Here is a 13,300-nt window from a genome sequence, read left to right on the forward strand (position 1 = left end):
TGATCAAAAGTACATTACCTCTCAACTCCTACTAAATCTCCATCACAGTGTATCTTTTTTTTTTAAGGTATTTATTTATTTATGAGAGACACAGAGAGACAGGTAGAGACACAGACAGAGGGAGAAGCAGGCTCCCTGTGGGCAACCTGATGCTGGACTCGGTCCCAGGACCCCGTGATCAACCCTGAGCCAAAGGCAAACGCTCAACCACTAAGCCACCCAGGCGTCCTTCCATTACGGTGTGTCTTAAGTAACTCTAGACCAAGTGTAGACCCAGCAAGCACAATGGTGGCTCACCCCCTTCTTCCTCCATCCCTCCCCACTTCCTCAGCTCCACGGGGTCCCCATGACACACAGTATCAGAAGCACAGTATCAAAAGAGCCAAACTCAGTCATGTTCGTTTCACCTAACTGCACAATGTTATTTAGATTTGGCCCAAGCTTGTTACTTACTCTCCCAAGTTCCTTAAAAGCCACCCAGGGTCTCCTGGAAATGGTAGCCAAGCAATGGCTGTGTCCATACACTGCCCTTAGGGACCTCACCTCCCCTCAGCTGTAAGTGGTGTTTGTTGCACTGGGGCCCATGTTGCTGTGCTGGTCCCAGACCGATGCTGGTTCATCCCCACCTGCCCACACACAGGATGAGTTAGCAAAGCCTTTGTATCACTGCTCATCTCGTGCTCCCTTATTGTTCACTAATATGTACGTTAGACGTGGACAGGGAGGAGGAGGATTATGTGGCCAAGTCCACTGCTTCTGGGCCCCTTTTGGAAGCCACAGTCTTGGGACTGAAACCATGGTAATTCACAGCACACTGAGAAAATCAGATGCCTCCTCTAGAGCAAGTGGCAAAGCTGGGGGGTCTGTGTACTGCTCGAATCACTGCCCCGCCCCCAGCCCTGTCTTGGAAATTCCACTGGACTAGTTGGGACAAACCTGAGAAATAAGCTTGACCAGAGGAGAGATAAAAACCAGGCAGCCAAGGGGAGATGGGGTGGGGTACCTAGGTGATGGGCATTGAGGAGAGCATTTGTTGTGATGAACACTGGGTATTGTATGCAACTGATAAATATCTGGATTCTACCCCAGAAACTAATAGTACACTATGTTAACTAACCTGAGTTTTTTTTTAAATATTTATTTATTTATTTATTTATTTATTTATTTATGGAGGGTGCAGAGGGAGAGGGAGAAAGAGAATCTCAAGCGGACTCCTTGCCAAGCAGGGAGCCCCATGTGGGGCTCAGTCTCATGACCCTGAGATCACTACCTGAGCCAGAATCAAAAGTCGGATGCTTAACTGACTAAGGTGCCCAGATACCTCTAACTAACTTGAATTTAAATAAAATCTAAAACCAAAAAACAATGGGCAGTCAAGATGGCTTTAAGGTATTTGAAGATTTTTATTTCCTTATTCCAGTCTTACTCTTCACACTCTAATGCGACTATTGGATCTTTAATTGGACACTTGTAAAATACAAAGACGATGAAGAAAGTGACAAATAATGGGTATTTTACACAGTCATCAAAAAGCACTTTTTTAGCCTAATCTCTAAATTGGAAGCCTTTGAACATGCTAGCACTCTACAGTAAGAAAAGGAGAAGCATGGAGCCAAATCCCCTCCAGCAAGCTCAGAAGCAAGAGGGTCAATGAAACAATCCTTTTTATAGGGAGCAGACGAAGGAGACCATCACAAAAGCCACTCGGCAGAGTGAGCCCATGACAGAGCCAGGGACAGTTCTACCAACTAGGACTCTCAGAATCCCTACACGGGCTGACAACGCCTGCAGCATGAGTGGACAAGCGGAGTCCTTGTGCAGGTCAAAGCTGCAGCCAGCTGTGGAAGCTCTGGCAGGGCACAGAAATGGACACAAGAAGCGTGGAGAATCGGGATGACATGCTGGTATAGTCATCTATACTATCCAGGGGCTCACTGACCAGTCATGCAGAAAGTTTCAGAAGAGTCACAAGGTTCCTCACTGGCCCAGAACAGATCAAGGAGACCAGAGGAGAAAATCTGAAGTTTTTTTTTTAAAAAAGATTCTAGATCAAGAATTTCTAAAAAAAAAAAAAAAAAAAAAAGAATCTCTAAAACTTGGGATGGGCACCAGGCCCCAAAGCCAGGGGTAGAAATTCCCCCAAACTGGAAGTTTTCATGAAACCTTGTGGCTTTGTGGACTTTTTGGTGGCAGTGGCCAATGCTTCTGCATCCCCTTTTGGAAGGCGTGGCATCAGAACTGAAGCTACAGCAATTCATAGCACCCTGGGGGATGTCAAATGCCTCCTCTAGAGGTCAGCTGCATTAATGCTAAAGCAAGTGGCAAAGCCAGTGTGGTCCACAGGACCGTGTGTTGGTCCTCCTTTGAAAATTGCAGCCATTGCAGCCAAGACCAATCAACAGTCTCGTGGGACAGCCAGTCAATTTGGAAAACTCTGGCTTGGAAATTCTAAATGAAGTAATTGTCCAAATTCATTCCTTTCTGGCTTTTTCTTTTTCCCCCACTTCTTTTTACTTCTTCATTGGTTTCCCTCTGGTAGCATCGGTGCAGATGCCATAGCTGTATTTCTCATGACTTCTGAAAGGCCCGTCCATGTCGGAGCAAAGACCCTTCAGTAGGAGAGAGCTCCCGAGGTTGTCTCCAGCAACATAGATGACAGCTTCACGCTCCCCTCTCTCCTTGTGAATGAGACCCACTGCTCCTGGCTGATGCAACCCAAGCTCTTCAGGGTCTTCACGAGATCCCGGCGGAATCTCTCGCCCACAAAGACATAGAGAACGGGGTTCAGACAACTGTGGAAGAAGGCGATGGTTTGAGTGACCTGGAAGCAGATGTCAACGTTGGTGGAAATGGCACAGTTGGAGAGGAACACAGTGTAGGCATCGATGGTCTGCACCAACAGAATGCAGTTGTAGGGGAACTGAGATAGGACAAAGACGGTAAGGACAGTGATGGTCACCTTCAGGGCCTTGTGCTTGGATGACTTCCTGGCTTGCAACAGAGTGTAAATGATGATGGTGTAGCAGCAAGCCATGACCACAAAAGGGAGGAAGAAGCCCAGGATGACCTTCAGGGTCAGGACAACCGACTTGACTTTGCTGTTCTGGTCACTAGGGTAAACCATGGTGCAGATGGTGATGTCAGATTCCTCCTTGAGTTGACTGTACAGGAGTTCCGGGATGCAGAGTGTGGCTGCCACCACCCAGACAGTGAAGCAAACCATTTTGCTGTACACAAGTCTCTTCTGCCTCCAGGTCTGTGCTTTCGTGGCCTGAGCAATGGCAATGTACCTGTCCACACTGATGCACATGATCAGCAGCACACAGCTGTAGAAATTCATCTTGTACATACTGTTGACCACTTTGCACAGGGGGGTCTGGAACTTCCACTGGTCGGCGGCAGCGATGGCCCAGAAGGGAAGCGTGAAGAGAAAAAGAAGGTCGGCAATTGCCAAATTCAAAAGGAACATATCAGTCATGGTCTTGACTCTGGTGCAGTAGCAGTAGACGAGGATGACCAGACTGTTGCCCAAGGTGCCCACGATGAACACAAGCCAGTACAAGGGTGGGAGGAAGTGGCTCGCGAACTGCCGGACGTGGCCTTTCTGACAGAATAAATCAGGGAAGTTCATGTAGTCATCCACGGGAGACGTGGAGTGGTAGCTGTAGTCATCAGATATGTTAGAGATGAGGTTCTGCAAGGAGACACCAGATACCATTAGGTCAAGGACTATCCTTTGGAGGATTGCAGGATGGCAGAGGCATGGACCACGTGACCCTCCCCCACCCCAAAAGTCTATGACAAGACAGAGAAATGTATGCATGGAAAGTAGGAATTTCTGAGAGTATCTGCTTGGATCACACGATAGATACTTGTATTCAAAGAATCTTTCTTGCACACATAGGCTACGTCAGGTACTGTGTTTGTGCTAAAAATGCACGGATAAGTCAGACGTGGTTCCCACTCTTGTGGAACCCACCTCCTAGTGGAGGGCACACAGAGGCAAAGGAACGTTTACAGGACATGTAACAAGTGCTCAGATGGGGTAGGACCCCTTTGGGACCGATGATGGGCAAGACTTTTATCAAACTCTGAATGATTCTAATTTCTCCTCTTTATTCCACACTCTCAGAAAGGTCCTCAGAGGCTCCTAAACTTTTCTGGGTCCAGATTTCTCTGGGTCATCTGAAAGCTGTGTATCCTCTGCTCATGAAGCACCAACACACATAAACGCACGCACACACGCACACACACATTCATACCCTCTCAACGTGCATGTGCATGCACAAGCACTGGGGCAGGCTACATAGTTTTCAGGATCCCTTGTTCAAAATGTGTTAAGAATTTCAAGACAGCAGAGCATTAAATTAAGCAGGTGGCCCCTCTAAGGACCAGGGCCCTGTGCAGCTGTACCGGTTGAACGCCTCTATACCATTATGTGGTTTTCGTAAAGCCTCTGGCATGTTATGCAAGAAGCACTACTGATGGGCTTACCAAGGTTTTTTTTTTTTTTTTTTTCAAAATGAATTATGGATTGACCTTTACCCTTGTTTGTCTCGATTTCAGAACAGACACATAAAATCATTTTAAAAAACACTTACTGTTAATAAGATCTAAACTAGCAGTTTCCTCTTGCTTCACCACATACCCCAAAGCTCTTCTGGTCTCTCATGTTTGTAAAGCCCTCTGTGCTGGAATCGACTGCCCATACGGGGCAGAGATCTCACCCCGAGAAACCCTCTCCAAAGCGGGTTTCTTCCCACTCCCCCCAAAACAGGCAAGATGAGAGTGAGTTTTGAGGAGCCTGAGGGGCATGGCTGTACTCACTGTGAATTCTGTGGGCACCATGATGGACCAGATGCAAGCCTGCTTCTAGAAAGAGAGGGCAAAAATCAAAAAGAGGTGTCTTACAAAAGAACAGTAATACACACTTAAAGGTGGAAATTGAATGTTAAATTTGTTTGTTTATACGAAAAGAAAGGATCTCAAGCAGGAGTTAGAGGCCATGTTACACTGATGTCAAACAGAATATTCTAGATTTCAAAACAATTTTGGTTGTGAACATAAAATGAGAGAAACCTCTCCCCTGAGAGCCCTTTGGGGCCCTCATGCTTTCCCAGCACATCCTTTTTTACATAAGCTCATTTTCTCTTGACTCAACTTCTCAATCATACTCTGGTTTAGTAAATGCCCCCAGCCCTATTTCATCAACCGGGGGGGAGGGGGCTCCTGAAGATCACAGGACAGAGCCTGACTTGAGAGCCCTCTGGGTCCAGACTCTGCAGGGGAAGGGCCTCTGCATAACCAGGTGGCAAGGCCGGGTGCAGGGGGCGGAACAAAAGGAGGAGACATCTGCCAGCATCGGGGCCCCTCTCCCAGAGGGGCCAGAACCCCAGCACCTACCTACAGGCTCCATTTTCAAGCCCAGGATAGGAAAATGGGCCCTATCTTCTCTGTCCCCTGACTCCAGCAGGAAAAGGAAGTCCCAGGATTTGTTTAGCAAAGAAAAGATAGTTGGTTCCCTGATGCAAAGGGCCTCCACGCTGACTTCAATTTTTTAAATTAATTAATTTATTTATTTATGATAGTCACAGAGAGAGAGAGAGAGAGAGGCAGAGACACAGGCAGAGGGAGAAGCAGGCTCCATGCACCGGGAGCCCGATGTGGGATTCGATCCTGGGTCTCCAGGATCGCTCCCCAGGCCAAAGGCAGGCGCTAAACCGCTGCGCCACCCAGGGATCCCCACACTGACTTCAATCAATCAATCAATCAATCAATCAATCTCTGCTATTGTTCATATGTGTTTTGATGTTTTGAATCTCTGTAAACCCACCTCAATATAACTCAGGGAACCACAGCTCACCTCCCTTCAAGGAAGGGTCCGTGCCTGAGCAGGGCATTTCTTTTTATTTTTATTTTTTATTTTTTATTTTTTAAATTTTTATTTATTATGATAGTCTCACAGAGAGAGAGAGAGAGAGAGAGGCAGAGACACAGGCAGAGGGAGAAGCAGGCTCCATGCACCGGGAGCCCGACGTGGGATTCGGTCCCGGGTCTCCAGGATCGCGCCCTGGGCCAAAGGCAGGTGCCAAACCGCTGCGCCACCCAGGGATCCCGGGCATTTCTTTTTATACTTTTAGCGAGAATATTCCAAAGAACCATGTCCAGCACCACACCCCAAGTTTCTAGAAGAAAACAATTCTCCTTCATAGATCCTCCCCTAACCTATTGGTTTCCTTTCCATAACACAACATCATGACTCAACCTCTTTTTCTGAAAGTACAGTGTTTTCCAGGACCCGGCATGTGGTACAACCACTTTGGAAAACCATTTTGTCGGGTTTGTAACAAGTTACATACCCACTCTCCATGTGATCTAACCATCCTACTCCTAGGTACTTACCTAAGAAAAATGCAAGCATGTGTCCACACAAAGACTGCTTTATGAGTGTTCACAGCAGCTTTATTTGTAGCAGAAGTTACTGGAAACAACCCAAATGTCTGTCAAGTATCGGGAAGGGATACGTGAACCATGGAATGACCACCCAATGAAATCGGGATGAACAACGTGTACACACAGCAACACGGATGAGTCTCAAAATATTTATGCGAAGTAAAGAAGCCAGACCAAGGCATACATACTCTGCGACTCCACTCACATAAAATTGTAGAAAATGCAAACTAATCTATCCTGAGAGAACACAGACCAGTGATTTCCTGGTAAGAGAGAGAAGCAGCAGGGAGGGTGTGGGGGTGGGGAGGATGAGGTGCAAAAGTGCACAAGGAAGCCTTTGGAGGTGATAAATATGCTCACTGGGCTGATGGTGTGGAGATTTTATGGGCATATACGTACTTATCAGAACTTATATTCCGCATTTTAAATATGATCTTTGCACATGGACCTCAACAAAGTGGTTCAACTGAAGAAAGGAAAAACAACTGAAATCTAATGAAAAGTGATTTTCTTTCCTCCTCAGTCTTATCTAGCCTTTAGGAGGTGAGGAAGAAGACAATACAGCTGTTCCTTGCAACCTTCTTGCCAGCACTTCTCAAAAATGCCTTGGAGTCCCTCGTGCTATTTATTTGGAATTGAGGATTCAAGGTTAACTCATATTTTTAAAAAGTTAACTCCTTTAAAGATGAGATAGATAGATGATAGATAGATAGATAGATAGATAGATAGATAGATAGATAGTTAGATAGATGATTAATAGATAATAGAGAGATAGATGATAGATAATTTGTGCTTCACACACACATTTCCTGGCACTGTTTCCTAAGATGACCCAAAAGCAATGACACAGCAGAATAAGCACTGAGTGCCCAGATCTTAGTTTCTAAATACCTTCTTCCACCAAAAGGAAGCAGCACTGTGGAGAAATATCTAACTCCAAAGTGGGGCAGGGAACTTGCAAGATGAACCTGGAACTGATTTTTTTTTTTTTTCATTAGGAAGCAGGTGTTTGAAGGACCATGAGGACTTGTCAAAAGACATAGGTGTCAACCTCCTGGGGCTCTCACTGGCCAAATCAGAGGTGATTTGGGCTCTAAGTTAAGTAATGATGGCAATCATTCTAGCATATCCAGCTACGTGAGGCTGCAGGAGTCCATAGTGATGAAAATAAAGAAGGGCACCTGGATGGCTCAGCGGTTGAGTGTCTGCCTTTGACTCAAGTCATGATCCCCAGGTCCCGGGATCGAGTCCTGCATCAGGCTCCCCTCAGGGAGCCTGCTTCTTCCACTGCCTATGTCTCTACCTCTTTCTGTGTCTTTCATAAATAAATAAATAAAATCTGTTTTTTAAAAAAAGAAATGAAGAAATGTACAAAGAGATGAGAAAGCTCTTCTTATGGCGCCACCCACTAAATACAGAAGGAATCCTGGGATTGGAAAATCGCCAATGGAAGCTGAAATTAGTGGGTGGACGTTTGATGGGGAGCAGGGGTGTTGACCTCATCTCAGAGGATCCCCTCTCCAAATTCCATATTGTCCCATTGACTTTATCATCCTCTATTTTGCTTCTTAATTATGGGCTTAAAAAATAAAATCTTTTTTTTTTTTAATAAGGCCCAGTTAAATGTGGAACTTCCCAACTTAGCTCATGTAATTCTAATACAGCGTGGGGAGCAGGGAAATTGGTTTTTGAGACACTAGCCAAAAAACAGTTCATATATTTTTAGTATCCGTGGCTTCCTTTCTACCTACATAAAAAGACTAAATATTAATTAGATAATAACAAAGAAAACAAACTCCCAAGGAAAGAAGCCACATAAAGAAGAAAGAATGGCTTTGGTCATGGTTAGTTATAACTAGTTAGCAGAGAGTGTAAACTACCTGTCCCCATGCTCTCCAGCCTTTAAGGGCAAGCAAAAAAAAAAAAAAAAAAGTCCTCAGTGAAGCCCTCCTAGGCTTCCCCAGTGCCAGTGACAGGATGGTTGATCCTCAGTGAAGCCCTCCTAGGCTTCCCCAGTGCCAGTGACAGGATGGTTGATATTTGCACCGCTCCTGCCCTCTTGCCTTGCCCTGTGCAACCTTTTCAGAGGATGAAACTATATCTGTCAAAATTTACAAAGCACAATAGCTCTGACTCATCACTCGATCTGCTGGAAACATGTACTATTGCTATTCTCACAAAAGAACATAAAACTACATACAGAGATGCATGAGGCAGCTTTTTTTTTTTTTTTCAGAACAAAAAAACTAGAAACAACCTAAATACCCAGCAATTGGTAATATTTCGATACATTTTTCAATAAAACACAAGAAGTCCATAAATGGAATTAAAACAGACCTCACACGGAAATAAAGAGGTCACCAGGAGGATTTGGTAGAAATGCAAAGTAGAAGACTATGTTGCGTGATCGTTTTAAAAAAAAATGTAAAAGTTATACACTTCACTGCTTATCAGTACTGAAACATTTTCTGGAAGAAGATTGAACAATTATGACCAGTGGAAAGTGAGACTTTCATTTTTTTCCTTTAGGTTTTGTAAACTATTTAAATATTTTACTTTGTGCATGAAATTTATTTTAAGAACTATAGTAAAAATAACTGCACTTTTTTTTTTTTTAAAGCCTCAATGCTCTTCCGTTTTGTATACCATACATCTGTTTGCAAAAGCTCCTCCCCAGGAGGCACTCTCAGCCTGCTGCTGCTGGCCTGGAAACGCAGCCCAGGACTAGGAATTAAATTATCTGTGGCTACTTTTTGCAACCTTGAGATCCTGCATTGGCTTTTTATGAAGGCTTATCTTGCTGCTGTTACACATGTGTTTCTGACCCACGGAAAATTTAGAGAGAAGCCAAAGAGTGAAATCAAAACATATTCCTCCCAAGACCCACCATCAAAAGACACTGTAGAGGGCCCTCCATCCAGCTCCCCTCTCCTCTATCAGAATACTCTTGGAAGATTTTATTGCACCAATTGCAAAGTCTCCAAGCTTGCTTTCATTTTCCTCTCGCCCCCGAGTCGGAGGCAAACACCCACATATAACAAAACATACTGAAAGCAGGGCCCCCTGTGTCTGCTGGGAGCGCTCGGGCACCGGGCTCAGGGGTGCCCCAATCTCTCCTCGCCACCACGCTCAGGCTGCTTTCATTACGGGGCCGTGACTGTTCCCATCTAAAAAGTCTGCCCGTGTCCTGCAGCATAATGGACGGGGCGGGGGGAAACACAATGGACCTCCATCTGTCCCTTGGTCCAGCCCTTCCTGCCTGTGGGACCTTAGCAAGAAGTGACATGCCCTCGCCAAGCCTAGATTTCCTTGGCTGTAAAATGGAAGCAAGAGCCCACCCTGCTGCGAGGGCTGGTGGCAAGGGTCAAGTGCAATGCCCTTTGCAGAATGCAGAGGGCTGGGTGAGAAGGAGGGAACATTCTTCATCCCCCAGCTACTCATTCAGAGTGTCTTGACACCGGTACACCTGCTTGGCTTAAACACGGTATGAGACATGATCCATGTCCTCAAGAAGCTCACATTCAAACATCATCACTGCAAATACCAACCGTGGTAAATACTACCAGTCGCTTTGGGAATTAGTAGGAGGAAGTCCTGACTCCAGTGCTGGGGAAACCCAGGAAGGCCTCATTGAGGTAGTGACTTTTTTTTTTTTTTTTTTTTTTTTTTTGTGGTTGGAGAGGATGGGGACATGTAATGAGGGGAGAAAACCTTGCTCGAGGGCAGGGAAACATATGCACAAAGGCAGGAAAACTGGAAAGCAGGAGATGTGTACAGGGGCCTGGGTGGTGGTAGAAGGCAGAGCTGCTAATTCACAGAAGAAAGAAAGAAGAAAGAAGAGAAAAGAAAGAAGAAAGAAAGAAAGAAGAGAGAGAGAGAGAGAGAAGAAAGAAAGAAAGAAAGAAAGAAAGAAAGAAAGAAAGAAAGAAAGAAAAAGAAAACCTACATGTGAGAAAAGTTAGGCTGACAACCATTACTATACAACAATTATTTTTCTTTTTTCCATTGTCTTTAAGTAATCGACAGGAGAATCATCACGGAAGGGCAGCAGGCTGGCTAAGTCAGTGGAACACTGGAACTCTTGATCTCGGGGCCCCCGCAATGGGTGTAGTGTTTACTTAAAAAAAACAAAAACAAAAACACCTCATCATGCAACCCCAGCCTCCCTGCCCACTGCAGCCGTGCAGCCGTGAGTTGGAGACAGATACTAATGTGAGTCAGGAAAGTGGGTGTTGCTTTGATTTTTGTCCAATTCGCTATACTGAGATTGAATCATTTCTTGCATTTTTTGGTAGCTCTGCTTTCTCTCACCATCCTGAAAGCAGGGTCTCCGAGCGGTCTACACGGCCGTCTGCGGGCCAAGCCTGGTCAGGGCCTCACCCCCTGCCCCACATTGGGGAGTCCTGGGGTGGGTGGGGAGCTTCGGGGCAGATAGATATGGAGACAAAGAAGCGTCCAGCGTCAGGGGCTGAAATGGCAGATTGACTTTGGCTCATTCTGCAAGGGATGGAGAAGACGGGCTCCAGCTTCTGTAGGCTGGTGGCCTCCCCCCAAGTCCAACTCCGGGTGCTGTGACAGCCCGCCTGCGGGGCCGACCCGCTACAGAGCTACTACGGCTCATGGTGATAGAGAACTGGAGAGGTACGTGTGTTTGAAAGGACAAAGCCACAGTCACTGAGGAGTCATCGAAAATAGAAGAGCTGTGCTTTTTCCGATTATAAAGGAGATTTGAGGGACCCCTGGGTGGCTCAGCGGTTGAGCATCTGCCTTCGGCTCAGGGCGAGATCCCTGGGTCCCAGGATCAAGTCCCGCATCGGGGTCCCTGCCGGGAGCATGCTTCTCCCTCCGTCTGTGTCTCTGCCTCTCTCTGTGTGTGTCTCTCATGAATAAACAAATAAAATCTTTAAAAAATTTAAAGGAGATTTTGTACATTTCATAATGTACAAAAGCAAACCAACAACCCCAGAGCAAATCGATATGATGAAGACAATTAAAAGTGCTCAAACAGCCCTTTCCTGGGCTGGCTATTTATTGTTCACTTTCTGAGGTGCATCCTTTTAGACGGTTTCTCTGTGACAGAGCCTCTCACACACACATACACACACACACTTAATGGGAAGGGAATCGGGCAGCCCCAGTGGCTCAGCGGTTTAGCGCTGCCTTCAGTCCAGGGCCTGGTCCTGGAGACCCGGGGTCGAGTCCCACGTCGGGCTCCTGCATGGAGCCTGCTTCTCCCTCTGCCTATGTCTCTGCCTCTCCCTCTCTGTGTCTCGAATAATAAATATCTTTTTAAAAAATGGGAAGGGAATCGGACCGCACAAACCGCTATCAATCTGGCTTTCTAGTTAACACTCTTTCCCGGCCTACTTTTGCCCGTTAACGTGGAGCTGTCGTAACTGGAGGGCTGTCGGGTGTTCTGTTTTGTCTGTTGTCACAGTTCACTTAACCATCACCTCTTGGTGCAAAGTTTGCTTGTTTCCATATTCTCACTGCTACAGAGAGAGTGCTGCCCAGCATCCTTTCCATGGGGCAGTCTCTCGACCCAAGGACCTCATGGGGGCTTCACTGTCCTAGTCCTGACCACCTTCTTGTCACCTGTCCCAAGCACCTGCTTCTCCCTCCTGTAAGGTACAAATCACAGACTGCCTTGAACTTTTATTTCACATATGTAGGTGGGAAGGAGTCTTATTACTCATCCTAGAAGACTGGGCAAGCCACCACCTGATTCACCGTTGCCTCGCTGGAGGCACCTAGCAAAGTGCCTGGTGCTCAGGACCACTGCACAGATGAGCAAAAGCCTGAGTTTTAGAAGCCATAGAAGCAATGCACATGTGAGGGCACAGGAGATACTGGGCCGGGCAGAGGAGGAGGGTGAGTGATACTCACTGCGGAGGGCAGCCGAGAGACTCCAGGAGAAGGTGGCCCCACCAGCTCCGTCTAGGGGAGGGGAGGAGGAGGGCTGGCCGGCTCTCTGCCTGGGATGAGGGGCAAGGCTTCTATGTGTTATGTGCAGGCAACCTCGGTAAAAACACTATAAAGGAAGTCAGGCCACCCCTGCCTGTGTTGTCATAGGCAGGGTGGCCCCGGAGGGTGGGGAGTGGGGAGTCACCAGCTGCACCTCCAGCAATCAGCAGAATCGATGATTTGCAACCAGAAGCGAAAAACCAAGAACTGCTGCTAAGGGAAACCATCTTTTCTGAAGACTGGTCTACAGACCAAGAGTCTAAGAACAATGTCTTTTCCTAGACAGCACAGCTACTTGCAGGCAGAGGGGGAGAGAGGCTGCCGAGAGGGGTCAGCTTTGCCAGGCTTGCTATGGGTGTGCGTGTGTTAGGTCTCCCTGGGGTGGGGGGTCTGGCTGGTATGGGACCAGCACCCCCCAGCTCGGTCTGTCACCATGCAACCCTTTCTGGCCTCAACAGCTGTACCTAAGGGCATAGAACCATGCTCCCCATACAGTAGCTACTGCCCACATGGGCCTTTTCAAATTCAAACATAACTAGATCCTTAGTCACACCAACTGCATCACAAGTGCTAGCTAGCTAGCCACCCGAAGCTGGTGGCGTCCACGGGAGACAGCACAGATTCTGAAAGTCCTATTGAATGGTGCTACTTTAGAAGGGCATGTATGTGCTGCATGTCTAGGAACCCCGGGAGTGTTGGAGAGTCAAGGATGCCTTAAAATTAGGGTCAGCTACAGTCAGATCTTATTCTGGCGTGACCACTATATATTAGATGCATGGATGCAGATAAAGCATCTCACCTGATATATTACAGGTGTTTCAATGACATTTTTATAAAAGCCTAAACATGCAAAATATTATATTTTTTTAAGATGTATTTATTC

General features: G+C 46.5%; 1 protein-coding gene across 1 annotated transcript; it reads right to left on the reverse strand.

Moving 5' to 3' along the window:
• Window positions 1-1,453: 1,453 nt before the first annotated feature.
• On the reverse strand, window positions 1,454-12,464 carry CCR9 (C-C motif chemokine receptor 9). The gene is made up of 3 exons (XM_025458253.3): window positions 12,340-12,464; window positions 4,828-4,872; window positions 1,454-3,694 (listed from the first exon to the last, which is right to left on the reverse strand). The coding sequence occupies exons 2-3, from the start codon at window positions 4,846-4,848 to the stop codon at window positions 2,612-2,614; spliced, it is 1,104 nt and encodes a 367-aa protein (XP_025314038.1). The 5' UTR covers window positions 4,849-4,872; window positions 12,340-12,464; the 3' UTR covers window positions 1,454-2,611.
• Between the last annotated feature and the right edge of the window lie 836 nt (window positions 12,465-13,300).

The sequence above is a fragment of the Canis lupus genome, chromosome 20 (assembly GCF_003254725.2).
Source record: "Canis lupus dingo isolate Sandy chromosome 20, ASM325472v2, whole genome shotgun sequence".
Lineage (NCBI taxonomy): Eukaryota > Metazoa > Chordata > Mammalia > Carnivora > Canidae > Canis > Canis lupus.

Excerpts from the sequence above, each read along its gene's own strand:
- CCR9 (XM_025458253.3), bottom strand. The coding sequence starts at position 4,848 with ATGGTGCCCACAGAATTCACA. Across the intron at positions 3,695-4,827 it reads TGGTGCCCACAGAATTCACA|AACCTCATCTCTAACATATC; the intron begins GTGAGTACAGCC and ends GTCTCCTTGCAG.